The following is a 26,906-nucleotide window of genomic DNA, read 5'->3' as shown; positions in this document are numbered from 1 at the left end:
GCCTCGTAAATGAGTGAGATCTGTTTGTCCCCTTGGCCGCTTGGTTCATTCTGTGCTGCCTAATGGAGAAGGCATCTGTTTGGTTGTGCCAAAAGTGGGACCCAAAAGTGGGATCTTCCATGGGCACCCAGTGCACCATGCAGGCAGTGGCTGTGCTTTGTGACACGGAGCCATCTCTGCTTGCTGCAGCTCTGCTGGTCCTTCCCTGGAGCTGTTCCCATCCTGGCAGCGTATGCTCAGCCCCAGCTCCATTAACTCAGTCACCCCAAGATGGGGCTGAAGTAAAGGCCTGAGCCTTCCCTCCTCAGCTTTCCCACGGTGCTGTTGCCTTGGGGGAAACAAGCTGGCCACTGGTGCTCCCAGCAGATGAGGAAGGTGTTATGCAGGAGCAGGGATGGGGACGGTCCCCGTGAGCCCAGCACCTTTAAACACCCCCCGGTCCCATGGGGATGGATGGGTTCCTGCAGGGCTGTGGTGTCCTGAATCAGAACAAAGCAGTGCGTGAGCTGTGCTGTGCTGCCTGGCTGTCAGCTGTGCTGCCGGTGGCAGATGGCAGCTTAGTGCAGAAAGGAAAGCAGCAAAGCTCCTGAATTGAGCAGGGGTGAGAGGTCACAGGAACATCTGCCTTGGGATGGGATGCTTTCAGTGCCTGCATTGCTGCGCAGGGACACAACCTGTTGCTGGCGGACTGGGGAAATCCATGCTGTGAATGGATGAGCAGAGGGGTGATGGGGCTGGGTGCTGCCCTGCAGCTCTGCTCGTGGGGTGCTGTGATGTGCAGCTCACTTAGCTCTCCCCTATTCCCACCATTCAGTTAGATGCTCTGCGAAGCTTTCTCAGAGCCCCATTGCAGCATGATGCTGCTGTTGAGGATGTGCAGCAGACACAACAAGGGCACGTGCCTGCACCCAGCAGAGCTGTGTTTGGCCTGGGCTCAGTGCTGGGAGTTTGGGAATTTGGAGCCGCCGTTCCCATTCCCAGGCTGTCCCCTGGGATCTGCTGTCTGACCTCGGCTGGGTCTTTCTGCGTCGCTCTTTGCTTGCAAATTGCACCGGGGACTTGTGGGTCTGTGCAGTGCGGTTGTTGTGCCGGGATACAGTGGTGAGCTCGGGGATGGTGCAGCAGCTCAGAGCTGGGGGGTGTGGGGCTGTTCCTTTTTGCAACAGCTGAAGGGAAGGGATGATTCTCAGGTGCTGCTCAGGGCAGAGAGATGCACCGGTATTTGTAGCCTGGGCACTTTGAAGCCACTTTCTAATGGCCCTTCGGAGGTGTTTTGGTGCTGAAGCACCCGCCCTGTCCTTTGCTGACACTCACCTCTGTAATTAAAACGTAGCTTTAATGTCTCTTATGTTAATTCCCAGAGGCAGTTTGGGTTCAGTCTGGGCAGATATTGCTTGGGAATCGCCAGAGGAAAATCCACACGGTGACATTCCCTGGGCTGCCCGTACCCCTTGGTGCAATGCAGAACCTGACAAGGGCAGTGCTGGTTTTAATGGTGCTTGCATGGTATTGCTTATTTCTGAATTGCTGCTCAACCAGCGCTTCCAGCAGCTGGCAGAGCTTCCTTTGCATGGAGGAGGAATGCAGCAGGTGAGCACCACGCAGTGCCTGTGCCCGTTACCAGCCAGGACAGAGCCAATGCATGAGGCAGCCCTGTGCCCAGCCCTCCCTCCCCAGCACCTTGTCCCAGTTGGGCTGTAACTCAGCTTATAAACAGGCAGATAGCCATAAAAAAAACAGGGCGGTGATCTTTGAGGTCCCTTCCAACCCAGCTGGTTGTGACTTCAGAGGTTCCTGGCAGCAGCTTGGTGCACTGTTGGGACCCTGGGGGCCGTTTGGTGTGGTGGGAGATGTGCTGGTCTTAGATGCATGTACACTGATGCAGCCCCAAGCCCTGGCACTGCAGAAATCCCCAAAGCACCTTTGGTTCCCCTGCCGTCCCAGGTGAGCTCCTCCAATTGAATCACAGAATCACTAAGTTTAGAAGAGACGCTAAGATCACCAAGTCCCCCCCCATAGCCCATCCTGACCACATCCCTAAACCTGCTAATGAACCTCCCTGCTCATGGCCGTGCCCCAGCTGGGGGGCCATGCCCTGCTCTTGGCCGTGAGCTCCAAACACCACAATTGGAAACGATCCGAGCGCTAATTGGGAGGGAGGGCTCTCCCTGTGCCCCTCCCTGTACCCTGTCTTGGTGGAGGCACAGCAGCACATCACCAATTCCCGCGCTGTCCCCGCAGCTCTTTGTCCAACACCATTTTCCTCCCTCCCCCCCCCCCCTTCCATCCCTCCCCATTCTTTCTCCCATCCCAGGACCCCGTGACGCCTCCCCATCCGCCGCCAGCAGAGCCCAGAGGATTGTTTTAAGATAAAAAGTGTGTGTGTGTGTGTGTGTGTGTGTGTGGTGCAGAGAGGCGGGGGCTTAACAGATGACTGCACACACTCAGCACTCCGCCAGCGGCGTGCCTTCACCCTGCACAGCACAATGGTCCCTCTCAGGCTGATGGCCCCGATCCTTGCTGTCCCCATGCAGCCACCCAGAAGCGCCGGCGCCCCGTGCTCAGAGCCGGGCATCGGGTACAGGCAGCTGCTCTGCCTCATTAGGATGCACACCTGCTCCCCGCCGCCCTTTGTGTGTCGAGCAGATGCCCTGATTTATTATTATACACATTTTCTTTTTCATTTGGCCTGGATAATGCTGTCTCATTAACTCAAAATGTCTCAGAATCCTGACAAATTCTCACACAATCCCCGACAATGAAATCAGAATTGGGTTAAAAGGAGAAAAAAAAAAAAAAAAAAAAAAAGAAAGAAAGGAGAAAAGTAGGGGAAGAGGAGAGGGGGAGCAAGGCAGGGATGTGCTCCTGCAACAGCACGGCGGTTGTGGCTATGGGAGCCCCATATACAGGGTTTGGGGTTGTGGCCATGGGAGCCCCATATCCAGGGTTTGGGGTTGTGGCCATGGGAGCCCCATATCTAGGCTTTGGGGTTGTGGCTGTAGGGGTCCTGTGTCCTGCAGCTGGGGTTGTGGTGGCTGTGGGAGCCCCATGTCCCAGCTTTGGGGTTCTGCTGCCAATGGGAGCCCTGTGTCCTGCCTTTGAGGCCATTGGGCTGTAGTTTGCAGACCTGCACTTTTCCTGGGATGTGGCTTTCTCCATGCTTGTTGCTCAGGGTGTAGCATGCTGGCACTGCAGGACAGGGCTGCAGCATTGCACCCATTGCAGCGTGGCCAGTGCAGAATGGGGTGTCTGCACCATTTGCCCCCATGCAGCACATCCGCATCCCTGTGGCAGATGGCTGAGCCCATGGCCATCGTGTGAAGACCTTCCTCAGAGCCCCCATGCAGAGATACCAGGCTTGGTGAGGGTTTATATTGGGGGAGGATCTCAGCTTCTCTGAGCTGTGATGTACCTCACCTGTTACCAGCCAACACTAAACCTGTATTTCTTCCTATGTGGCTGAGGTCTGTTGATGCAGAGGGTGAAGAGCAGGGCTGTGGGTAGACAGCAGGGGCTCAGCCCAGGGCTGCTGCAGGGCTCCCTGCACCGGGTTTGGGGGTGTGTGGGGCTGGCGCTCCCAGTTCTGTGGGGTGAGCCACGCGTTCCCCCCCTGGGCCTGGGATTCCTGTTCAGTGCAAGGGGAGTGCAAGAAGTGCTTTGGGATGAAAAGCAGGGTGCCGGGCTTGGCGATTGTGGTTTTGCAAGTCTGTGCAGGCCCCTTGATGGGGGAAGCCTTTCTTGTAGGCGCCTCTTTCATCTTCCTCTCCTCTCAAGGCGCAGCTTAGCACAAGGCTGGGTGTGCATATGGTGCTTATACCCAAGCAGGCACCCTAATCCCTACAATGGGTCCCACTGATGGCATTTCTCACCCCCAGGTGCAGCAGTGCCCATATGGGTGAGCGGTGCCAGCTGCCCAATCCCTGCCTCAGCTCCCCCTGCAAGAATGCCGGTACCTGCGTCCCCATGGTGCGTGGCAGCACCGCCGACTACACCTGTATCTGCCGCCTGGGCTTCACCGATGAGCTCTGCCTGACACCCCTGGACAACGCCTGTCTCAACAACCCCTGCCGTAATGGGGGCACCTGTGACCTGGTGACACTCAGCGAGTACAAGTGCCGCTGCCCGCCAGGCTGGTCAGGTGAGGGGTGGTCCTGCCATATCAGGATGGGATGGGTTGAGACAAGAGTTGTGCCAGGAGGGATTCAGGTTGGGTATTAGGACATGGGGGACTCAGCGTCCCTAGAAGTGTTCAATAACGGGAGATGTGGTGCTGGAGGACATAGTTAGTGGGTATGGTGGGATGGGTTGGATTTGGGGATCCGATCTTTTCCAAACGGAATGACTCTATAATTTGATGGGACAGGATGAGATGGGATGAGCAGCCCTTGCTGAGGGTTGCTCCTTGAAAACCGCACTGCTGGGGAAGGGCACTGAGTTATTCTGTGTTGGCACTAAAGGCAAATGGAAAGGGTGGGCATAGCTGAGCTTGGGAGATGCTCAGCTGGGGGGAGTTATTTGCACCCCCCTGTGAACTCAGCTCTTGTGTTGGCTCCTTACCCCAGCACTTAGAGCTGCTCTTTGCATCCACTTCCCTCCCTCCCCAGGTAAAACCTGCCAGCAGGCCGACCCCTGCGCCTCCAACCCCTGTGCCAACGGGGGTCAGTGTGTCCCCTTCGAAGCCCACTACATCTGCCGCTGCACGGCTGGCTTCCACGGGGCCAACTGCAAGCAGGACGTGAACGAATGCAACATCTCACCTCCCATCTGCAAGAACGGTGGCAGCTGCACTAACGAGGTGGGCACCTACCAGTGCTCCTGCAAGCCGGCCTACACCGGGCAGAACTGCGAGCATCTCTATGTGCCCTGCAACCCCTCACCCTGCCAGAACGGGGGCACGTGCCGCCAGACTGGGGACACCACCTACGACTGCACCTGTCTGCCAGGTAGGGGAGGTGTTGGGGTCGATTTGATGCTCTTTTTCCTTCATTTCCTCCCTCCTTACTTCATGCTTATCGCCTCCTGGGGAGTGACAAAGGCAAGCATTGCAGCACGCTGTGTTGGATGGCTGTGGGAAGATGTTGGGCAGCTGTGCCTTAAGCAGAGAGGTCAGCTAGGGGCTTTTCATACGTGGTGATTCACCGAAATAACTCTTCCAAAACAACTGTTTCAGCAGAGGCCCCTTTGCGGATGCTCATATTCCAGAATAAGAGTGCCTTTTTCCGCTTCAGCTTAATCCACTTCCAGAATGGAATTATTGTCCCGGAATAGCTATTTTAGAAAGTTTCCGAGTGCAGATGGGCTTGGGGAAGGGAGACCCTGCCCGTGCTCAATGCTGCTCCCTCCGGCCATGCAGGGCAGAGAAATGAGGGGCAGCCTCCAAAATGAAAGGATCCTGCAGGAGCTCAGCATTCCCATGGGAGCCCCATCCTCCCTCCTATCCCACCTCCATGGAGCATCCTTGTGCTGCCATCCTTCTGAGATGGGGATGGGCTCTCCCAGCTGGCAGAGATGTGTCTGCATCCTGATACCCATACCCAGGTGCCCACATCCTGGTACCTGTATTTAGCTGCTTGCATCCAGGTGCCCAGATCCAGGTATCCATATCTTGGGACCCAAAACCAGGTGTCCCCATCCAGGTGCCCAGATCCAGGTATCTGTATCTTGGGACTCAAAACCAGGTGTCCCCATCCAGGTGCCCAGATCCAGGTATCCATATCTTGGGACCTAAAACCCTGTACCCACATCCAGATACCCACATCATGGTCACCATGGCCCTGCAGGAGCACCAGCTTCCTCCCTGCACCTGCTCACCCAGCCTGGAGCAGATCTCCTGCTCTACCAGCAGCACTGGGGGTTGATGTAGGGAAGGCAGCCCAGCCCCACAAAGCTGGCACGGTGAGCCCAGAGCCAGCAGCTCCCACAGGCACTGCTCAACGGGAGCGGCACTGCCTCAGGGTCAGACAGGCTGAGGGTGGCAAGGAGCAGTGCTGGCCTGCCTGCTGCACTGCTGACACTGCACTTCTCCCAGCGTCGGGCACAGCGGGGTGAGGGATGGCCCCGGGGAGCATCGCTGCCGTGGGGGATCGGCGCTCACACCCCACTGCGGCTGCTGGCTGCTGCCAGCAAATTTGCATGCTGTGCCGGCTGGTTCACCTCCCAAGGGTGACACAGCCCTACAATAGGGCAGGGTGGGTCCTTGGTGTGGGGGGACACTGGGGTTCTTTGGCAGCTCTGCCATAGGGCATGGCTTGTTTGAGGGCTGCATCGGCTTCTGGCAGAGGCACAGGAACCGGGGCCGGTGCTGGTGATAAGAGTGGTTGATACGCTGGTATGCAGCAAAAACAAAGTCCCCTTGTTGTTTCCTGACTGCAGCGAGTTTCTGAAAGTTAAAACTAATCTTGTCTGCTTTATCATGCCATCGCTGCAGAGTGTAACCTTGAGTTTAGAGTAATTGCAGTACTAATTACTCATTCGGAGGGTTCAAAATTACTCATTCGGAGCGTTAGTGCTGGTAAGCAGGACGTTGCTGGTTATTGCTGCTCAGTCTCAGCCCAACTGCTTAAAAATGAGGCACAAAATTACCTGCTCAGCTGCGTTGGAGCAGTGCTGGGGTTGGTCTGTGTCCTTCACTGCATTGTCCCAGTGTGGATGATGCAGCATCAACGTGTGCAAGAACCAGTGGCCATGCTGGGTGTTTGAGGTGGCAGATATCCCAGTAAGAGCCGTTCCATTTCTGCTGCACATGCTGTGGGGTGAGGTCAGGTGTCGCACGGTTTCCATGTGCGCTGTGCTATCAGATGGGCGTGATAACACAAACCTGAGCAGCCGGGCTGCGCCGAGAGCAGAGCTGAGATTTACACCGTGCAATGATTCACGCTGTGAGAGGCTTGGAAACAAAGAATTCCCCTCTGGGGGAAACACTGGTGCTCAGGCTCTTTAAACGTGGAATTAAAGCGGGATGATTCAGCGCCGGGTGCCGTAAGCAGCAATGGGAGCAGCCCCGGTTCATCCCGTCCCCAGCACAGCTTCCACCGCTCGGGGTGAGCGTGGCGGGGCCGGGGGCATTGGCACCCTGCACCGAGGATGGGGCTGCTTGCCAGGCTTGGGAGATTGCTCCCTCCTGGGGTAACGTGCGTGTCAGGAATCGGCCCCACAGGAGACGGGATGGGGCTGGGGATGAAACCAGGCACTGGCTTCAAAGGAGCGGGGCGGGGAGTGCCGGAGGGCTGTCTGCCTGCTAACAGCACCTGGCTGAGGGAGGTCACCCCCCTGTGCTGGGAGCCCTGCGGGGCTGTGGGGATGGTGGCACCGGGTGGGGGCATGGTCACAGGGAGGTGATCCAGTGGCTGTTCTGTGCAGGATTCGCCGGGCAGAACTGTGAAGAGAACATTGACGACTGTCCAGGGAACAACTGCAGGAATGGGGGCACCTGCGTGGATGGCGTCAACACCTACAACTGTCAGTGCCCGCCCGAGTGGACAGGTAGGGCTGGGGGGACATGTCCTGCCCAGAGGAGGCATAGCTGGGTGGGCAGAGCATGGAGACGCCCATCTGTGCACAAGGAATTGATGGTACCCTGTTCCCCCATAGGTCAGTACTGCACTGAGGACGTGGATGAGTGCCAGCTGATGCCCAATGCCTGCCAGAACGGGGGCACCTGCCACAACAACCACGGTGGCTACAACTGCGTCTGTGTCAATGGCTGGACGGGGGAGGATTGCAGTGAGAACATTGATGATTGTGCCATGGCTGCCTGCTTCCAGGGGGCCACCTGCCACGACCGGGTGGCTTCCTTCTACTGCGAGTGTCCCCATGGGCGCACAGGTGAGGCCCCACCTCGTGCTGGTTGCAGCTCTTTGGGTGTCCCCCTTCCCTCCCAGTGTTTCCATGCATGGTGAGCTGTGTGCCCAGCACTGTGCTGTTCCCCACAGGGTTGCTGTGCCACCTGGATGATGCCTGCATCAGCAACCCCTGCAACGAGGGCTCCAACTGTGATACCAACCCCGTCAATGGCAAAGCCATCTGCACGTGTCCTTCGGGGTACATGGGGCCAGCGTGCAACCAGGATGTGGATGAGTGCTCACTGGGTGAGTGTTATGTCCTGGCACTAAGCAGCTTGTGCAGCACAGGAGGGAGAAGCATCTTATAAGCAACATTTGTGTCTTGCAGGAGCCAACCCCTGTGAGCACGCAGGGAAATGCATCAACACCCAGGGCTCCTTCCAGTGCCAGTGTCTGCAGGGCTACTCGGGTCCCCGCTGTGAGATCGATGTCAACGAGTGTCTCTCCAACCCCTGCCAGAACGATGCCACCTGCCTGGACCAGATTGGAGAGTTCCAGTGCATCTGCATGCCTGGTGGGTGTGCACACCGTGCCCTGATGTTGGGTATGGGCAGGAAGGGCTTTGTGTGCCCACGAGAATGGATTTGGGCTGGTAGCTATGAGAGGCTGCTGTGCCTGGCGCTAGCACCAAAAGCCTGTGCAGGGATGGGCCCTGGGAGAGGGAGCTGGGCACCACCAGCCCTCTGCGCTCTTCCTCTTGCTGGCTTGGGATGTGAAATCCATGGTGGATGCTCCATCAGCTGGAGCGTGGCTGCTGGGCTGTCCTCATAAAGACCAAACATCTGCTTGGTGCCACCTGCAATGCTGCATGCTGGTTCCATGGCACCAAGCTGAAGGGGTGCTGGGTCTGTCTGCAGGATACGAGGGCGTCTACTGTGAAATCAACACAGATGAATGTGCCAGCAGCCCCTGCCTGCACAATGGCAACTGCCTGGATAAGATCAACGAGTTCCACTGCGAGTGCCCCACTGGTATGTGGCATCCCTTCTCTGTATCCCTTACAGCATCCCTGGTGCTGGGTACCTACCCGGGCAGAGCAGAGCCCAACAGTTAGCTCCATCTATTGCAGAGCTGCAGCCCTTGCAGCAGTGTGGGATGCTCAGAGCAAAACTGCCATGAGTGGCATCCCCATACGTGGTACAGAGCAGCCACTTTTGGGATGTTTTTGCCATTCCAATGATGGGTTGAGCCCCATTGCTGCACCAGCCCATGGGAGAGGGGAAGGTGGATTAAAGCCCTCGGCTTTGCACTTGAAAAGGCCCCTCTTTGGGAAGGAGGGCTGGGGGCTGGGGGGGGCCTTGCCAGCCACTTTGAATGCTGTGTCAAAGTCACGGGGTGGAGCGGAGAATGTGGAGACGGTTAATCTGTGAAAGGAGGTTTTGAAGTTCAGAGACTTTGCTCCTCTAGAGATGTAAATAAGATGCTCTCAATGGCGGGTCGCAGCCTTGCATTCAGGGCCCTGCACAGCCATCCCCATGGAAACCTGGCGCCCCGGCTGGGACGTGGGGGGCCCTGCAGGACCTGTGGGCGGTGGGGAGGGGGTGCTCCAGCCATTGGCAGCGCTGTGACGTCTGCCTCTGTTTCAGGGTTCAATGGGCACCTGTGCCAGTTCGACATCGATGAGTGCGCCAGCACCCCCTGCAAGAATGGGGCCAAGTGCATAGATGGCCCCAACACCTACAGCTGCGAGTGCACCGAAGGTGAGGTCCCCATGTCCTGTGGGGCAGGATTGAGTCACCTTCTGCCCCGTGAAGTGCCATAAAATCACATCAATGAGTTATTAGCAAGGGAAGTGCCAGTCTTCCCCAAACTCACCCCAGATGTCCGCTTACAGCCAGCCCTGTAATGAGCCCGGTGCTAACGAGGTGTGGCCCTTCAGCGCCCATCCCACTGCACTCCCCAGCAGCAATGGGGAAGGAAGGAAGGAAGGAATAAAGCTGCCTCTATGGGGATGCAAGGTGCAGGGCTGCGGGGGCTCAACGCACCGAAACCCAAGGAGTGACTGCACAGAATGATGACTTGAGCCCTGGTGGCAAACAGTGGCTCTTTTGTGGAGCAGCTCCCGCCAGAAATCTTCCAGCTGAATGGCCTCTAATTAGTGTCTTGCTAATGCCAAGCCCCGATGAAAAGCTGCTATGTGGGCTTGGCGGGGTCTAGTCAAAGCTGTACTTTGTCTTCAGCTCTCCACCCCCAGCCCATTGGGGAGGGAGCTGGCCGGGAGAATAGGATCTGCTGGGGAGGGGGTGATTATTCGGGGGTGCATGCGGCCACCCCCACCCCCCCCCCCCACTGCACGCTCCAGGATGAGATGTGAGTGCGGGGCCCCACTCCTGAGCTGAGGCAGCTTAATGCAGATCATTGTGAGCCCCAGGACAAAGCCTGCAAGCTGGGCACTGAAAGGCCCCGTGGCTGGGGGGGGCTCCACTGCCCTGTGCCCTGCACTTGGGGGGGTCCTGCTGCACTGGTGAGACTGGTGGGAGTGGGTGGGTGCTGCCACATGCCCAGCTCAGGTGGACAGGAACATCTCATGTGATGACGTGACATCCCCTATTCACCCCAACATCGTCCATCTGCCCCCCCAGCATGCTCCATCCTCACCGTGTGTTTCCAATGGCTCCAGGTTTCTCAGGTGTACACTGTGAGATTGACATTGATGAGTGCAACCCTGACCCGTGCCACTATGGGACCTGCAAGGACAGCATCGCTGCCTTCACCTGCATCTGCCAGCCCGGCTACACGGGCCACCGCTGCGACATCAACATCAATGAGTGCCAGAGCCAGCCCTGCAGAAACGGGGGGACCTGCCAGGACAGGGACAACGCCTACAACTGCCTGTGCCTCAAGGGGACCACAGGTAAGCAAGGGGAGCACCCGGGGCGGTGGTGCCAGCAAGGCACCCAGCTTGTCCTGGGATGGATTGATGTGCTGGGAGGGCACTGCCAGCAGCTGCCCTGGTTTTGGGGATGGCCCGGGGGGGGGGGTGTCCTCAACCAGGGCGAGTTTTCCCAGTTTAGCACCCGCACCCCAGCTGGAAGCTGTCTGCGGGGGAGGCTTTGTTGTGGTGCAGGAGCAGCGCCCGTGGGGTTTGTTGTGCATCGTCAGCAGGGCTGGGGGCACCCTGCTAACACCCCCGCTTTCCTCTTCAAGGGACCAACTGCGAGATCAACCTGGATGACTGTGCCAGCAACCCCTGCGACTATGGCAAGTGCATCGACAAGATCAACGGCTACGAGTGCACCTGTGAGCCGGGGTACACAGGTGAGAGTGGGGCAATGTGAGCAGATGGGGGGGCCGAGGTCGTGGGGAGGCTCTGCCCCCGCCTTGGGCACCCAGCAGGGCTGCCACCCCAGCCCAGCACCTCCCGCTTGTCTGAGCGGGCGATTCCAGCTGGAGTCAAAATCAAAGGCGTTCCAGTGCCGGGAATCTGACTCCCATTGCATCCACTCCCATGGGTATCGGGTTGCTGCCTTGTCTAACTGGTTTGTTTGATCAATGCTGCAAAAAGCAAAGAGCTTTGATAGCAGCAGACCCCGCCGGCTCCCCGCTCACGGCAGTGAGGGCTGCGGGGCCACGCGGCTCTTTGTGCTCCTGCTTGCCAGGAGCCTTCCATAAAGCCTTCCTTTGTCAGCCTCAGCAGGTAGGGTTACAGGCTGAAATTGGCTCCCTCTGATAGTCCCTCCTGAACCACAGGAGCCCACAGCACGGCCCCCTCCTGACTGCATTGATTTCCCCTCCCGATTTCACTGAATTAAGCCAGGAGGGCAGTGCAGCAGTGTGAACTCTCCTTACCCCAGAGGCGGGCCTGGCACACGTGTGTGCCTAGAGATCTGAGCTTGCAGTATCTGAAGGAGTCTACGTGTCCCCAGGAGGCCATGCACCCTTAGTGTCCCTGCTAGAACTGACACTTTGCTGCTCACCTCTTCCCCAGGGCGCATGTGCAACATCAACATCGATGAGTGTGCCAGTAACCCATGCCACAACGGGGGCACGTGCAAGGATGGCATCAACGGCTTCACCTGCATCTGCCCCGAGGGCTTCCACGACCCCAAGTGCCTGTCTGAAGTGAATGAGTGCAACAGCAACCCCTGCATCCACGGGAGGTGCCACGACGGGCTGAACGGGTAGGCTGGGGCACAGCACTGCTTGCACCAAAGCATGGTCAGATGGCACCAAAACCTCTGCTGTATCCTCTTGTTTTTCCCCAAAGTTACCGCTGTGACTGTGACCCGGGCTGGAGCGGGACAAATTGCGACATCAACAATAACGAGTGTGAATCCAACCCCTGCATGAATGGTGGCACCTGCAAGGATATGACCAGCGGTTACATCTGTACCTGCAGGGAGGGGTTCAGCGGTAAGGATGTGGCTGAGGACACTGCCCTGTGCCGGGGGCTGGGTGGGAGCTCCAGAAGGATTTCGCCATTGAGCAGAGGTGTCACTGGAGGCACGATGGAGATTCCTACTCCAGGAGGGAGTTGAGGACCTTTGCTAGTCTGGGGTCCCATGGCTTGAGCTGACAGCAGGAGGTTCTCTATGCGTCTGACTCCGTCCCACCCTGTTTTTAAAGCTCTGTTTCCTTTTTTCTAACCCAGGACCCAACTGCCAGACCAATATCAATGAATGTGCCTCCAACCCCTGCCTGAACCAAGGCACGTGCATCGATGACGTGGCCGGCTACACCTGCAACTGCCTCCTGCCCTACACAGGTGAGGGGGCAGGAGCCCCTCAGCCCTCCCATAAGGCTGCAGACAGGTCCCTCTGCTCCCAGGTCTTCCCTGTGCTACAGCACAGCTGGAGGAAACTGAGAGGCTCACTGAGGAACAGCTGGTGTCTTCCTCCAGTGGAGAGGGCAGAGGCACTGGGAACCCACCCCACTGCAATAGGGGCCTTGTTGGTTCTCCCACCGTGGTGCCCAGGGTTGGAAAAAAGCAGTTTGAGGCTGCGGGGCCAGGCAATTCTGCTGAGCTGATTCCTGTTTGCCATCCTCTCACTTCCGCTCGCACAGAGCAGCAGCCAGAGCACAATAGCAGGAAGCCATGAGCTGTTTCCTGCCTTCGGCAGTGGCCATAGAAACCCCTGGGGGGGAGGGATGGGGATAGGGCAGGAGCGGAGGGGAAGGCTCTGGAAAATAGCAAAGGGCAGTTCGGGAGATACTGGCTGACAGGGAAGATAAGGGTTAGGAGGGAACGTGTCCCTTGGCTGGATGTAAACAGGAAAAGCAACGGAGAGGGAGGGGGGAAAAGACACCCTGAGCAGCACTTCCCGTCCAGAGGAAATGTGCAGCCATTTAACGAGGCCCAGATTGCAGGAGTTTAAAGATTTGTGGGGCCAGGGGTCATGGAGGTGGAGGAGAGGGCTGTGGATTAGATGGGCAGCCCAGGCCCTGCAGGAAGCAGACTGAGGGCAGGTGGAGGCTGCGTGGTCACCACTGTCCCTTGGAGGTGGTCAGCGGGCACCTGTCCCTGTGTAGGAGCCACCTGTGAGGACGTGCTGGCCCCCTGTGCTGGCGGCCCCTGCAAGAATGGAGGCGAGTGCCGGGAGTCGGAGGACTACAAGAGGTTCTCATGCAGCTGCCCACCTGGCTGGCAAGGTGAGCCTGCTCTGCCAAGTGGGTCCGGGGCACAGCAACCAGCCCTGGTGTTTCTGCCAGTGCCCCCCAGCTCACGTGGTTCCCATCCCGCTGTCCCGCAGGTCAGACATGTGAGATTGACATCAATGAGTGTGTGAAGAGCCCCTGCCGCAATGGGGCCACGTGCCAGAACACCAACGGGAGCTACCGCTGCTTGTGCCGGGTGGGCTTCGCAGGCCGCAACTGTGACACCGACATCGATGACTGCCAGCCCAGTAAGAACCAGGGGCACCTGGGGCTGTGTGGGGTCTCTAGGGATGGATCAGCCTCCCCGTGCTCAGAAAGCTGTGTCTGTGTGGGTCCAGGCCTGTTGGGCTTTGGGAATGTCCCAGCCCCATCCCTGTGGGGCTGCGTCAATCTAGGCCAGGTGGTGGCTGGCAGGAAGGAGGCTGGGGGGGACGGTGACGTGCAGGCAGTGAGCAAGTGTGTCCCATGTGCCTTGTGCTTTCCCAGCTGGGGCTGGGCTGGCCTCTGTCCCATCCCTCTGTGTGTGGGGATAACACCAGGGCTGGACCTGTTGCACCTAATGCATGTGTGCCCCATTTCCAGATCCATGCCACAATGGTGGCTCCTGCTCAGATGGCATTGGCACGTTCTTCTGTGAGTGCCTGGCTGGCTTCCGTGGGCTGAAGTGTGAGGAGGACATCAATGAGTGTGCCAGCAACCCCTGCAAGAACGGGGCCAACTGCACTGACTGTGTCAACAGCTACACCTGCACCTGCCCCTCTGGCTTCAGTGGCATCCATTGTGAGAACAACACGCCGGACTGCACTGAGAGGTACTGCCAGTGTGGGATTGGGGTCCCTGCATGGGTTTGGAGGGGTTTCAGGGCTGGCATCCAGTACCAAGAGTGTCAGCCCTTGGGGGTGACTCATGAGGATGTGGTGTTTGTGCTCCCAGCTCCTGCTTCAATGGGGGGACCTGCGTGGATGGCATCAACACCTTCACCTGCCTCTGTCCATCTGGCTTCACGGGCAGCTACTGTGAGCACAACATCAACGAGTGTGACTCCAAGCCCTGCCTGAACGGGGGCACGTGTCAGGACAGCTACGGGACGTACAAGTGCACCTGTCCCCAGGGATACACTGGGCTCAACTGCCAGGTAGTGAGAAGATTCCAGGGGTCCCTGTATGCAGGGATGGGGCTTCATCCTACAGAAGCTGTTCTGGGCCTGATCTCCCCCCTTGCTTTCCCTGCACAGAACTTGGTGCGCTGGTGTGACTCCTCACCCTGCAAAAATGGGGGCAAGTGCTGGCAAACCAACAATCTGTACCGCTGCGAGTGCAACAGCGGCTGGACTGGGCTCTACTGCGATGTCCCCAGCGTCTCCTGCGAGGTGGCTGCAAAGCAGCAAGGTACATCCCTGCCATCATTCCCTGTGCGCAGCCTGGGGTTCCCCAGGTCTCCCAAGGATTAATGTCACTGTGTTGGGATGAGCTGTTTCTCTGGGTGTCACTGAGATCTTGCTGCTCTCCCTGGCAGGTATCGACGTCGCTCATCTCTGCAGGAATTCAGGGCTGTGTGTGGACAGTGGCAACACTCACTTCTGCCGCTGCCAGGCCGGCTACACCGGCAGCTACTGCGAGGAGCAGGTGGATGAGTGCTCCCCAAACCCCTGCCAGAACGGAGCCACCTGCACGGATTACCTTGGGGGCTATTCCTGTGAGGTGAGAGCTGCTCTCTTGTGTTGGGCTCTTTCTGAGGGTAGTGGTAACTCAGGTGGATTGGGAATAGATCAGGTGTTTGTATGTCCTGTGCACCGTGCAGCAGCTGGGTGAAGGTCTCTGACAGCTCTCCTCTCCTCACAGTGCGTGGCTGGTTATCATGGAGTTAACTGCTCAGAGGAGATCAATGAGTGCTTGTCCCACCCATGCCAGAATGGAGGAACCTGCATCGATCTCATCAATACCTACAAATGCTCCTGCCCCAGAGGAACTCAAGGTAAATTAATTCCCAAGGCTGGGGCATTAGCGGGTGGAATGCAGATATCCTTGGTATCTGCTCATTAGCTGCTCGGGCTTGCAGAAGCAAATGCAGCGGTAGTGGATTGCGTGTGCTGGCGGGCTCAGCCATCAAGGCCACGTGGCCTTGGGCACGAGCTACATGGGCTGCGTGCTTCCCACTGAGCGGTGGCTCAGACTGCCATTGAGTTGGTCAGGCTCAGCCCCTTCACAGGGAAGGTTCGCACGAGGGACCTCCAAGCCCCCCGATACTGTTTGATGAGCTGTGTGGGTTGTTCCCCCATTTCTCTTAGGGGTGCACTGTGAGATCAATGTGGATGACTGCAGCCCTTTCTTTGATCCCGTCACCCTGGGGCCCAAGTGCTTTAACAATGGCAAGTGCACGGATCGGGTAGGTGGCTACAGCTGCATCTGCCCCCCTGGCTTTGTAGGGGAGCGCTGCGAGGGAGACGTCAACGAGTGCCTCTCCAACCCCTGCGACGCGCGCGGCACCCAGAACTGCGTGCAGCGGGTCAATGACTACAAATGCGAGTGCCGGCCTGGCTATGCAGGTGAGCACAGCTGCCTGCAGTGCAACCCGAGCATCTCATGTGCCCTGCTTTGCTCCTCACACCTTCCTGTCCCTCTGCAGGGCGTCGCTGTGACACTGTGGTGGATGGCTGCAAGGGCAAACCCTGCAGGAATGGGGGAACGTGCGCTGTGGCCAGCAACACAGGCCGTGGCTTCATCTGCAAGTGCCCCCCGGTAGGTTCCCACTGTGCTCCTGCTTGGACCATGGGGAAATCAGCCCCTTCCATTGGGAGGAGAATCCATGCATCCAAGCCTGCTGTGTCAGGGAGGAGTGGCACTGCCGGTGTGACACCTGGCTCTGGGGCAGGCTCCTTTCTACCTGCCTGATGGTTTGTGCCATGTAAAGCTGGGGACACGCAGAGATGGAGGAGAGTTCCCTTTGATTTCAGGGGGATGCTCCGATGGGGTTTGTGCTGTAGGTGATTTTGCCCATCACTAGTTTCACAGGTTGCACCACAGCTGTGCCCTGAGATCTGATTCACCACATTTGGGCTGAGTTTCCCAGCATGCACACATGTATATAACAGGACATAGGTCATAATGACTGATCCCTCCGTGCTGTCCCCTCCCCAGGGCTTTGTGGGTGCTACCTGTGAGAACGACTCCCACACCTGCGGGACCCTGCACTGCCTGAACGGTGGCACCTGCATCTCCATGCACAAGAGCTCCAAGTGTGTGTGTGCAGCTGCCTTCACGGGCCCTGAGTGCCAATACCCGGCCAGCAGCCCCTGCATCTCCAACCCCTGCTACAACGGGGGCACCTGCGAGTTCCTCAGCGATGCCTCCCCTTATTACCACTGCAACTGCCCCGCCAACTTCAACGGCCTCAACTGCCACATCCTCGACTTTGATTTCCAAGGAGGTTTCGGGCAAGATATCATCCCACCCAAAATTGAGGAGAAGTGTGAGATCGCCGTTTGTGCGAGCTATGCTGGCAATAAGATCTGTGATGGGAAGTGCAACAACCACGCCTGCGGCTGGGATGGCGGTGACTGCTCGCTCAATTTCAATGACCCCTGGAAGAACTGCTCACAGTCCCTGCAGTGTTGGAAGTACTTCAACGATGGCAAGTGTGACTCGCAGTGCAACAACGCGGGCTGCCTGTATGATGGCTTTGACTGCCAGAAGTACGAGGGGCAGTGCAAGTAAGTGGCTCTTGGTCCTCTCGCTTTAAAGCCGTGAGTGCTGCAGTCTTTAGACTGTGTTTTCATTCCCTTCTCCTGCATGTAGGGCTGCATCTTGAGTCCTCATAGTTCCCCCTAGTTATATAGAGTTCTGTGCACACTTGGTAGCTCTCTCTGCTTGGCTTCACTGCCTTGACCTGCAGCATGTGGATTTTGCAGCCAGCAGCAGTGGCACAGCGAGGTTCAGTATGATGATGTGAGTGAGCATCCAGGCATGTGGCAGGTATTATCAGTGACAAGAGCAGGGACTTGCTCCCAGATTCCTGGACAGATTCTAATCTGAGGAACTATTTTGTGTCCTTGTGTTTTCTCTGAGTCTCAGCAATTTGTCCCTTGCATTTAAAATGTGACTTGTAATGTAACTCGTGGCACTTTTCCCTGTTCTCTGGCATCTAGACTTGACTTGGGACACAACAGCTGCTATCTTCCACCTCTTCCATGAGCACTTTGCAGTGCTGCATGGCACAATTGCCTTCCATGTCAACCAGTCCCATGTCCATTAAGATAAATAATAATTACACAAAGGAGAGCTCTTTGGGAAGCACAACTGTTTTCTTAGCAATAATCATGGAACCATAAAATTGTTAAAGCTTGGCTACTAAGATCATCTAGTCCAACCACTGACCCATAGCACGCGCAGTGCCTGGTCTAATTCATTCCTCTGTCTTTCTTCCCTTCTGCCCAGCCCTCTGTACGACCAGTACTGTAAGGACCACTTCTCAGATGGTCACTGTGACCAGGGCTGCAATAACTTCGAGTGTGAGTGGGACGGGCTGGACTGTGCAAACAACATGCCTGAGAAGCTGGCGGATGGCACACTGGTGGTGGTGGTCCTCATCACCCCCGAGAACCTGAAGAACAATTCCTTCAACTTCCTGAGGGAGCTGAGCCGCGTGCTGCACACCAATGTAGTCTTCAAGAAGAACGCCAAGGGAGAGTACATGATCTTCCCATACTATGGCAACGAGGAGGAGCTGAAAAAGCACTACATCAAGAGGTCTACGGAGGATTGGGCAGATATGTCCAGTGCTGTTATCAATAAAGTGAAGAGCAGCCTCTACTCGCGGGCTGGCAGGAGGCAGAAGAGAGAACTGGATCAGATGGACATCAGAGGGTAAGGGGACCAGCGGGTGCCTCTGTCACAGAGCAGGGCTGTTTTTGTGCATTGGTAATGATAACATGGAATCACAGAATCATTAAGACTGGGACAGCCCTCTCATATCCCCAGCCCCAGTCAGTCCTATCATGCCCCCTGACCACATCTCTCAGTGCCATGTTCTGGATCACCTTTAGGGGTGGTGACTGCCCCACTTTGCTGGGCAGCTGTGCCAATGTATTACCACTCTTGGAGAAGAAATCTTTCCTAATACCCAACCTGAAGCTTTGTACAGTGCTGCGGGGCTCCCACACTGGGTGTTGTTGGGCAGGGCTGGCCCAGCCGAGGTCTGCTTGCAGAAAGGCGTTGGGCTAAGCCTCAGGTTCTCCCTGGGAAATGCTTCTGAGAGCTTTGTTGTGAAACTCAATCACTGCAGACTGTGTTTGGAGCTCTTTTGTATAAACATATAGATCTGACCTTCCCTCTCTGTGGACTCAATCAAAAGTCAACAAAACCAAAGGAGTTTGAAGCAGTGAAACTGATGTGAAAGATCTTAAGGCTCCCAAACAGCCTTATTTACACATATTGTAGTTACAATATTTACAGATTTTGTAATTTATATAATATACAATATTATATATATATATATAATATATATATATATAAATATACAATAATTTACAGATATTGTAGTGTCTGGGTAATTTCGGAGCATGGTGCAGCAGGTTCCCTTGCATTCCTGTAGATAAGGAGTCGGGCTTTGCAGTGTTCATGGAGGCAGATCCAGTAGACCACCAGTGTGAGCCCAGGGGGAAGAGATGAGATGGGCTCACACCTCCTGCTGCCCAGTGCCCTGCAGGGTGATTGATGGTGGCCCCTCATTTCCCATTGACTCTTCTCTTGCAGTTCCATCGTCTACCTGGAAATTGACAACCGGCAGTGCATCCAATCATCCTCCCAGTGCTTCCAGAGTGCAACTGATGTGGCAGCCTTCCTGGGGGCCTTGGCCTCCCTGGGCAACTTGAACATTCCCTATAAAATAGAGGCCGTCAAGAGTAAGTGCAGCTGATGAGAGCCTGAATCTTCCCCACCTCATCATGCTCAGTTATCAGTCTGCTGGCTCAGGCGCCGCGTTTGAGCACTGTCTAGTTTTAATAACCCTGCATCTTTTTGTTCCTTTCAATTTGTTTTTTCAACAGTACCAATAGTGTTTATTATGTTTGCTTATGCCAGATTTAGTTCAAAATCATTATCACCATAAAAGTTAAAAAAAAAACACAACAAAAAAAAAGGAGCCCAGGCAGCCCAACCAGCTCCAATCAATCAGTGACATGCGAGGAGTTGAAGTTTGTATCTCGAAAATCCCCCCTAAATCCTTTTGTCTTAACAGCTCAATGCGAGCGCAATGATTTGAAGTTTGCTAATCCTTTTCCTTAAAGGAGAAAAAAGTAAAGCTGTCTCCTGATGCAGGCTGCCTTGTGCAGCGGAGAATTTGCCGATAGTTTGCAATTCTGATTAATAGCGTATAAAATGACCTTATTTTGGGAGGGGGCTGATTTAGATCAGCCTTTGGGTCTCTTTATTAACTAATTTTGCTTCATTTCCACTCCGTCACTCGTTTGCTATGCAGCTTTCATGTCTCAGCGTCTCTCTGTGCCCCACTGCTTTCCAGGTGAAACGGCAGAGCCCGCGAGGAACTCCCAGCTGTATCCTATGTATGTGGTGGTGGCTGCGCTGGTCTTGCTTGGTTTCATTGGAGTGGGAGTGCTGGTGTCCCGCAAGCGGCGTAGGGAGCATGGCCAGCTCTGGTTCCCAGAGGGCTTCAAAGTGACGGAGTCAAGCAAGAAGAAGCGCCGAGAGCCGCTTGGGGAAGATTCTGTTGGACTGAAGTGAGTAATGGGTTTGTTATCTGTTAGGCACAGCAGAGTGGGGCTGTTTGGAGGCTCTTGTGAACCATCCCGTTGGTTTTGTTCTCTAGGGCATCATAGCGGAGTGGTGGGGAGGAGAGAAGTGGGGTTTTGTGTTGTTCTGCATTGGGAAAAGCACACTTCACTTTGGAGGTTTTTTAATGCTTCTTGGTCCGTTTCCTCTTGGGAGAGTATAAAAGGCACCTTGAGGGTGAACGTCCTGAAAATTAGCCTTGTTGATTCTTCAGTGCGTGTATAAAGCACAGCCCATCACGTATCAGTCCCTGCGGAGGAACTAATTCTTGGCATGGTTTTATTTTTAAAGACCCCTCAAAAATGCATCTGACGGCACGCTGATGGACGACAACCAAAATGAGTGGGGTGATGAGGAGACTCTGGACACCAAGAAGTTCAGGGTAAGCTGCCTGCAGGATTCCCTTTCTGCGCTGCAACAGCAGCTCTCTGGGCTGTGGCATGGAATGAACAGAGCTCCATGGGAAGCAGCACATAAGATGTCCCTTAGGACTTACTGAGGCTGCTTTCTAAACCTGCTAGCAATGCAAACACACCTGTGCAGCTTGCAGAACTTCCCACCTTGCAGCTCAGCTCCCCCATCCCACACTCAGCATTTGTTGTTGTCCCTCAGTTCGAGGAGCAAGCGATGCTGCCTGACACAGATGATCAGACGGACCACAGGCAATGGACTCAGCAGCACCTGGATGCTGCCGACCTCCGCATCTCATCCATGGCCCCTACCCCACCACAGGGCGAGATCGATGCAGACTGCATGGATGTCAACGTACGAGGGCCAGGTAAGGCTCTTTGCTCATCTCAAATCCCCACTGCCTGTGGATGGGCAGTCCCAGAGCTCCCATCTCCATTTTTAATGCGCTGTCCCTGCCCTCTCAGCCACATGTCACAGTTACTTCTCACCCCATCTGCATGGCACAGTTCTGCATGAGACAGTCTGCCAAATTCTGCTTTCAACAAGATCACTTTATTTAATCACAGAGAGGGAAATCAGAGGATACAGAAGAACTATTAAGTCATCCCACTTCTCCCCTGCCCTTGGGTTGGAAGGGGACTTAGAGATCACCCACCACATTTCACAGTCTTCTTTCCAGTCTTTTGGCTATATTAATAGTTAGTAGATGTTTAAATGCACATTTCAACATTTGGTCTTCCCCATCTCTCTGAAGCTGTCAGCTGAGATAATGAAAATAGCTAAGGCTGTGCTGTACCACACTGAAGTCTGTGCTGAGCAACCCTTCATATTGATCGCACCTTGTGTATCAGTGTGCCAGCAAGCAGACAGCAGGAAAACCAGGGAGTGCTGTGATAGCCACGGAGGAATTTCACATCCATATCAGAGGAAGGATATTTGTGTTTGATGTGCAGAAGCAGTCAGGAGCTCAGTCTGTAGGCACCCCTGGGAATAAGCATCTATTGCAGACAGAGCATCTCGCCGAGCCGCCCGTGTTACAGGAAGGCAGCAAGCCTTTTCTCACTGATTTCCCCCATGATTTTCAGATGGCTTCACGCCCCTCATGATCGCCTCATGCAGTGGAGGAGGGCTGGAGACTGGCAACAGCGAGGAGGAGGACGATGCTCCTGCGGTCATCTCAGATTTCATCTACCAAGGTGCCAGTTTGCACAACCAGACCGACCGCACTGGTGAGACCGCGCTGCATCTGGCTGCCCGCTACTCGCGCTCCGACGCTGCCAAACGCCTGTTGGAAGCCAGTGCTGATGCAAACATTCAGGATAACATGGGCAGGACCCCTCTGCACGCTGCTGTCTCTGCCGATGCCCAAGGAGTCTTCCAGGTAAAGGGTCCTTTCACCGCTGCTTTTGTGCTGAAAGCATTTGTCCTGCATCCTGGGTCATCGGTGCAGGTTGGATGGGACCCTACGCAGACTCATCCAGTGGGTGGCAACCAGCCCACAGCAGGACTTGGGGCTGGATGGGCTTTGAGGTCCCTTCCAACCCAACCATTATAGTGCTGTGACACCCCCCAGGAAGGGCTTGCAAGCTCTGCGTGTCTCTGAGGTCTGTCCCACCTAACATCTGTGTTTTCTCTGACTGGGGCAGATCTTGATCAGGAACAGGGCGACTGATCTCGATGCCCGAATGCACGATGGGACGACCCCGCTGATCCTGGCTGCTCGCTTGGCTGTGGAGGGGATGCTGGAGGACCTCATCAACTGCCATGCAGACGTCAATGCTGTGGATGATCTGGGTACAGTGGGAGGCTAAAGAAGAGGAGGGCTGCTTTATTAGTCCCCTTCCCACTCACTAATTCTTGCTGTTTCCTGGCCTTCCCCTGTAGGCAAGTCAGCACTGCACTGGGCAGCTGCTGTGAACAATGTTGAAGCTGCAGTTGTCCTCCTGAAGAATGGTGCCAATAAGGATATGCAGAACAATAAGGTATGGTCTTAGGGGCTGACCAGTGGGCAAGGGAAAGAAGTAATTGGGCACTGTATTAAAAGGCAGTTTGAGGCTGTAATACAACACTGCCTGGCACTGCAACTGTTCTGCTGTGTCTCCGGGTATGGGATTTGGTGATAAGGGTCATGCCGTATGCAGTGCTTGGTAAGGGATACAATGTGGTGCTGCCTGGAAGATGAGCAAGCACAGACCTAACTACATGTGGTTTTCTAGGAGGAGACCCCGCTGTTCCTCGCCGCCAGAGAAGGGAGCTACGAAACAGCCAAGGTCCTGCTGGACCACTTTGCAAACCGTGACATCACGGACCACATGGACCGGCTGCCGCGGGACATCGCACAGGAACGCATGCACCACGACATCGTGCGGCTGCTGGATGAGTACAACCTGGTGCGGAGCCCCCCGCTGCACAGCGGCCCGCTTGGGGCCCCCACGCTGTCCCCTCCACTCTGCTCCCCCAGCAGTTACATCAGCAACCTGAAGCCGGCCGTGCAGGGTAAGAAAGCCAGGAAACCGAGCACCAAGGGCCTGAGCTGCAACGGCAAGGATTCCAAAGACCTGAAAGCCCGGAGGAAAAAATCACAAGATGGAAAAGGCTGCCTGCTCGACAACTCCAGCGTGCTGTCCCCAGTGGACTCCCTGGAGTCACCCCACGGGTACCTGTCTGACGTCGCCTCCCCTCCGCTGATGACTTCTCCGTTCCAGCAGTCCCCTTCCATGCCTTTGAACCATCTGCCCGGCATGCCTGACGCCCACATGAGCATCAACCACCTCAACATGGCAGGGAAGCAGGAGATGGCCCTGGGTGGCTCTGGCAGGATGGCCTTTGAGGCCGTGCCACCGCGCCTCTCGCATCTCCCTGTCTCCAGCCCCAGCACAGCGATGAGCAACGCCCCAATGAATTTCTCTGTTGGAGGAGCCGCTGGCCTGAGCGGGCAGTGCGACTGGCTGAGCCGGCTGCAGAGCGGCATGGTGCAGAACCAGTACAGCGCCATGCGGGGCGGCATGCAGCCGGGCACCCACCAGCAAGCACAGAACCTGCAGCACGGCATGATGAGCTCCCTGCACAACGGGCTGCCCAGCACCAGCCTGTCACAGATGATGAGCTACCAGGCCATGCCCAGCACACGCCTGGCCTCCCAGCCCCACATGTTGCAGAACCAGCAGATGCAGCAGCCTGGCATGCAGCAGCCCGGCATGCAACCGCAGCCTGGCATGCAGCAGCCCCAACAGCAGCCTCAGCAGCAGCCCCAGCCGCAGCAGCACCACAACCCTGGCTCCAATGCCAGTGGCCACATGGGCCAAAATTTCCTCGGTACTGAGCTGAGCCAGCCCGACATGCAGCCGGTGAGCAGCAGCACCATGGCGGTGCACACCATCCTGCCCCAAGATTCTCAGCTGCTACCCACCTCTCTGCCGTCCTCCCTCGCGCAGCCCATGACCACCACGCAGTTCCTGACCCCCCCTTCCCAGCACAGCTATTCCTCCCCATTGGACAACACTCCCAGCCACCAGCTCCAGGTGCCCGACCACCCCTTCCTCACTCCCTCTCCGGAGTCTCCAGACCAGTGGTCGAGTTCCTCCCCCCATTCCAATGTGTCTGACTGGTCCGAGGGCATCTCGAGCCCCCCCACCAGCATGCAGTCGCAGATGGGACACATCCCCGAGGCCTTCAAGTGAGACCCAGTGGGACTCAGGGACCGCAGCCTGAGGGACACCTTGTTGTTAAACAGGATCGCCGGATGCTTTTATTAAAGGATCCTTTTTTAAATACGTTTTTTTTTATACAAAAGTTTAAAAAAACCCACAAAAAAAAACCCACAAAAAAAGAAAAAAAAGCCCCATGAATTAATTCTTTCCCCCCCCCCCTTTTTTTTTGTGTTTTTAGTATTTATTTATGTACGTTTGATTTGACACGAGAACACTGCCTTTTGTTATTTATATCTTCTATTGCTGCGAGCTCAATGCGAGGCACCAGTTATGAGGAGCCATAAAACTGAGGTTATAATGGGACGTTCTCTTTTGTTTGGGGGTTCGTTGTGCTGGTTTGGGAGGAGATGTTTGGGTTAAGCTATAAGCGACCAGTCAGGATTCTGCAATGCCATTAATTTATTTCTTTATTATTATTATGATTGTTTTTTGTTTTGTAATTATTATTTGCTCTTTCGATTCGGAAAGAAAAGAGGAAGAAAACAAAATTGACTGGGATAACAAAATAGTGCCACTCCATAGGGGAGATCAATTCAGTGTGGGTGGGTTTGTGAGATGTACTTTAAAATGTTTCCTTTGCTGTTCTATCCGAGAGGACATTTTATGGTACCGGTCCTTGTTTCAATTTCAGTATTATAGAGTTTGTATATTTGCTTTGGTAATAGGAATTTTTTTTGTTGTTGTTCTCTCTCGTTTTTATATATATATATATAAATATATATATTTAAATGATTTTTATGATTAAAAAAAAAAATAATAATAATGGTGTTTATAGACCTGGAATGACAGGTCCTGAGATTTAAAAGCAAAACCAACAACCACCCTACAGAGCAAGAAGAGCATCTGCCAAACTTAATGAGAGGGCAAACCCACAACTACGGGGTACGTACCCAACCCACAGCTGTGGAGCTCATACGCAAAGGAGCCTTAACTTTACTTTGAATACCTTTCCTCTCTTTTTTAGTCACTGTTATTTCTGTGTGTGTGTTTGCATTCGAGGAACTGTCGAAGAAAAGAAATGCCGATGTAAAGTTGTAAAGCACATCCTTATTTTAAGGATGGCTGCCTATGGTAGAGGGAATGTCTGAAGGCAGACAGCCCGAGGAGGTGAGGGAGCCCTGCAGCTGCTGGGCTGGAGCTGGGGCAGCCCAGCCGTGCTTGGAGCCGCTGATGTTTTATTCCTGGGAGTTTGGAGTGCTGCATCCTTTATTATATTGATGCACACTCGTTCTGTGTATCCTGTAAAATAGAGTATAAGCCTGTGGCAGATTTAATGTTTGTAAATAACCTTTTGGTTTGGGTTTTGTTTTGTTTGTGTTTTTTTTTTAAAGAGAAGGTGGATTTTGTTTCAAAAATCTAAATGAGCAAGTCTTAAATCTATCAGAAACGTATCGCCTTGTAGAGGTGTTGGGATCTCACTCGGGTGCGAAGGCAAGCAGACACCCTATGACTAGAGCTATGGGACGGGCAGATAGAGAGCAGCTAACCCACAAAACCTAAGGAAAGGGTTCTTCTTCCTCATTCCTTTCTATCAGAACACCAAATAAAAGGGATCTCTCAAAGCGCAGAGCTTTGAGCACTCATCTTAGTGAACATTTCAGGCCATTGGTTATCGTGACATCCCTAAAATGAGTGAGTAAAAAACATCACGTGGTGTTGAATCTTCCTATGTTTTATAAACTAGAGTGTAGTTTAAGAAAAGATATCTTCTGTAATAAAGTTATCTACATGATGCAAAGTTGTAGTTTGCAAAAATGATGTATTTTTTTGTTTTTGTTTATTTTTTGGGGTTTTTTTGTTAACTGATTTGCAATAAATGATGCTTTTGGGCATCTAGATTTTACTAAAACTGGAACTTGGGTGTTTTTGGTGTGGATTGACTGCAGTCTGGGCTTGATACCCACTTATACCCATGCTGCAGGGCTGACCTCTTGTCAATGATGCTTTCTCCTTATCAGAACCCCAACCTCCTCTGGTGTCACGATGGGACCCAAAAGGGGGAGCACTGACAATGTGCTTTGCAATCTCCCCTGTGCATTCCAAACCTATAGGTAATGCCACATTTCTAGGTGAACATTGATGAGGTAGCTGCATGCTTTTAATTGTTTGGGGTCTGTAGAAACAGCCCTCTACGAGTGGTGATAAGCATATGGCAGCTCTGGCTCTCAGATGTGGTTGTTTACATGGATATAGATGGAAAGGCATCATGAAGGCATTGCTGAGGGGAGTGCAGAGCTCCATGCCCAGCACCCACTATATAGCAACATTCACCGCACTCAGATCTGTAAGGTAATTCATTTCCATTCTTTCTCTTCCCCCACAGGGACTCTGTATTCTAAATGCAACTGCACAGTCCTAAATATGCTGATATAAATAGCTGCACTGTGGACCTCCTCACTGCAGTAGATAAGCTCAGTACCTCCTGGAATGCTGCTATTTTCCATTCAGGCATGGAGCAGGCATGTGTGTGCACATCTCGGGTCTCCAGTCTCTTGAGTTCAAGGCAGAAATTTGGCCTGAACAGGTCCAAAAAGAGCTAAGAGGAGTTATAAAATGTGACACTA

General features: G+C 54.7%; 1 protein-coding gene across 2 annotated transcripts in view; it reads left to right on the top strand.

The window, feature by feature from the left end:
- NOTCH1 (notch receptor 1) overlaps positions 1-26,191 on the top strand; it is a 34,922-nt gene extending 8,731 nt beyond the window's left edge. The window contains exons 3-34 of one of the 2 annotated variants that reach the window (XM_015878847.2): positions 3,876-4,138; positions 4,605-4,943; positions 7,360-7,482; positions 7,591-7,824; positions 7,932-8,087; positions 8,170-8,355; positions 8,699-8,812; positions 9,428-9,541; positions 10,462-10,695; positions 10,989-11,099; positions 11,770-11,962; positions 12,049-12,194; positions 12,433-12,546; positions 13,311-13,430; positions 13,532-13,684; positions 14,019-14,247; positions 14,370-14,571; positions 14,671-14,824; positions 14,952-15,136; positions 15,278-15,410; positions 15,724-15,981; positions 16,062-16,174; positions 16,574-17,145; positions 17,870-18,298; positions 19,187-19,335; positions 19,953-20,169; positions 20,513-20,603; positions 20,834-20,999; positions 21,718-22,013; positions 22,279-22,426; positions 22,517-22,614; positions 22,849-26,191. In XM_015878847.2, the coding sequence (XP_015734333.2) occupies positions 3,876-4,138; positions 4,605-4,943; positions 7,360-7,482; positions 7,591-7,824; positions 7,932-8,087; positions 8,170-8,355; positions 8,699-8,812; positions 9,428-9,541; positions 10,462-10,695; positions 10,989-11,099; positions 11,770-11,962; positions 12,049-12,194; positions 12,433-12,546; positions 13,311-13,430; positions 13,532-13,684; positions 14,019-14,247; positions 14,370-14,571; positions 14,671-14,824; positions 14,952-15,136; positions 15,278-15,410; positions 15,724-15,981; positions 16,062-16,174; positions 16,574-17,145; positions 17,870-18,298; positions 19,187-19,335; positions 19,953-20,169; positions 20,513-20,603; positions 20,834-20,999; positions 21,718-22,013; positions 22,279-22,426; positions 22,517-22,614; positions 22,849-24,312 (7,504 nt within the window). In that variant the 3' untranslated portion in view covers positions 24,313-26,191. The remainder of the gene's footprint in view (positions 1-3,875; positions 4,139-4,604; positions 4,944-7,359; positions 7,483-7,590; positions 7,825-7,931; positions 8,088-8,169; positions 8,356-8,698; positions 8,813-9,427; positions 9,542-10,461; positions 10,696-10,988; positions 11,100-11,769; positions 11,963-12,048; positions 12,195-12,432; positions 12,547-13,310; positions 13,431-13,531; positions 13,685-14,018; positions 14,248-14,369; positions 14,572-14,670; positions 14,825-14,951; positions 15,137-15,277; positions 15,411-15,723; positions 15,982-16,061; positions 16,175-16,573; positions 17,146-17,869; positions 18,299-19,186; positions 19,336-19,952; positions 20,170-20,512; positions 20,604-20,833; positions 21,000-21,717; positions 22,014-22,278; positions 22,427-22,516; positions 22,615-22,848) is intronic. The other variant, XM_015878848.2, reaches the window with a different exon arrangement.
- Positions 26,192-26,906: the final 715 nt, after the last annotated feature.

The sequence above is a fragment of the Coturnix japonica genome, chromosome 21, assembly GCF_054131305.1.
Source record: "Coturnix japonica strain WE chromosome 21, WE-NBRP24, whole genome shotgun sequence".
Classification (NCBI taxonomy): Eukaryota; Metazoa; Chordata; class Aves; order Galliformes; family Phasianidae; genus Coturnix; species Coturnix japonica.
Note: the sequence above shows the minus strand (reverse complement) of the source record. Positions and strands in the feature narration are given on the sequence as shown.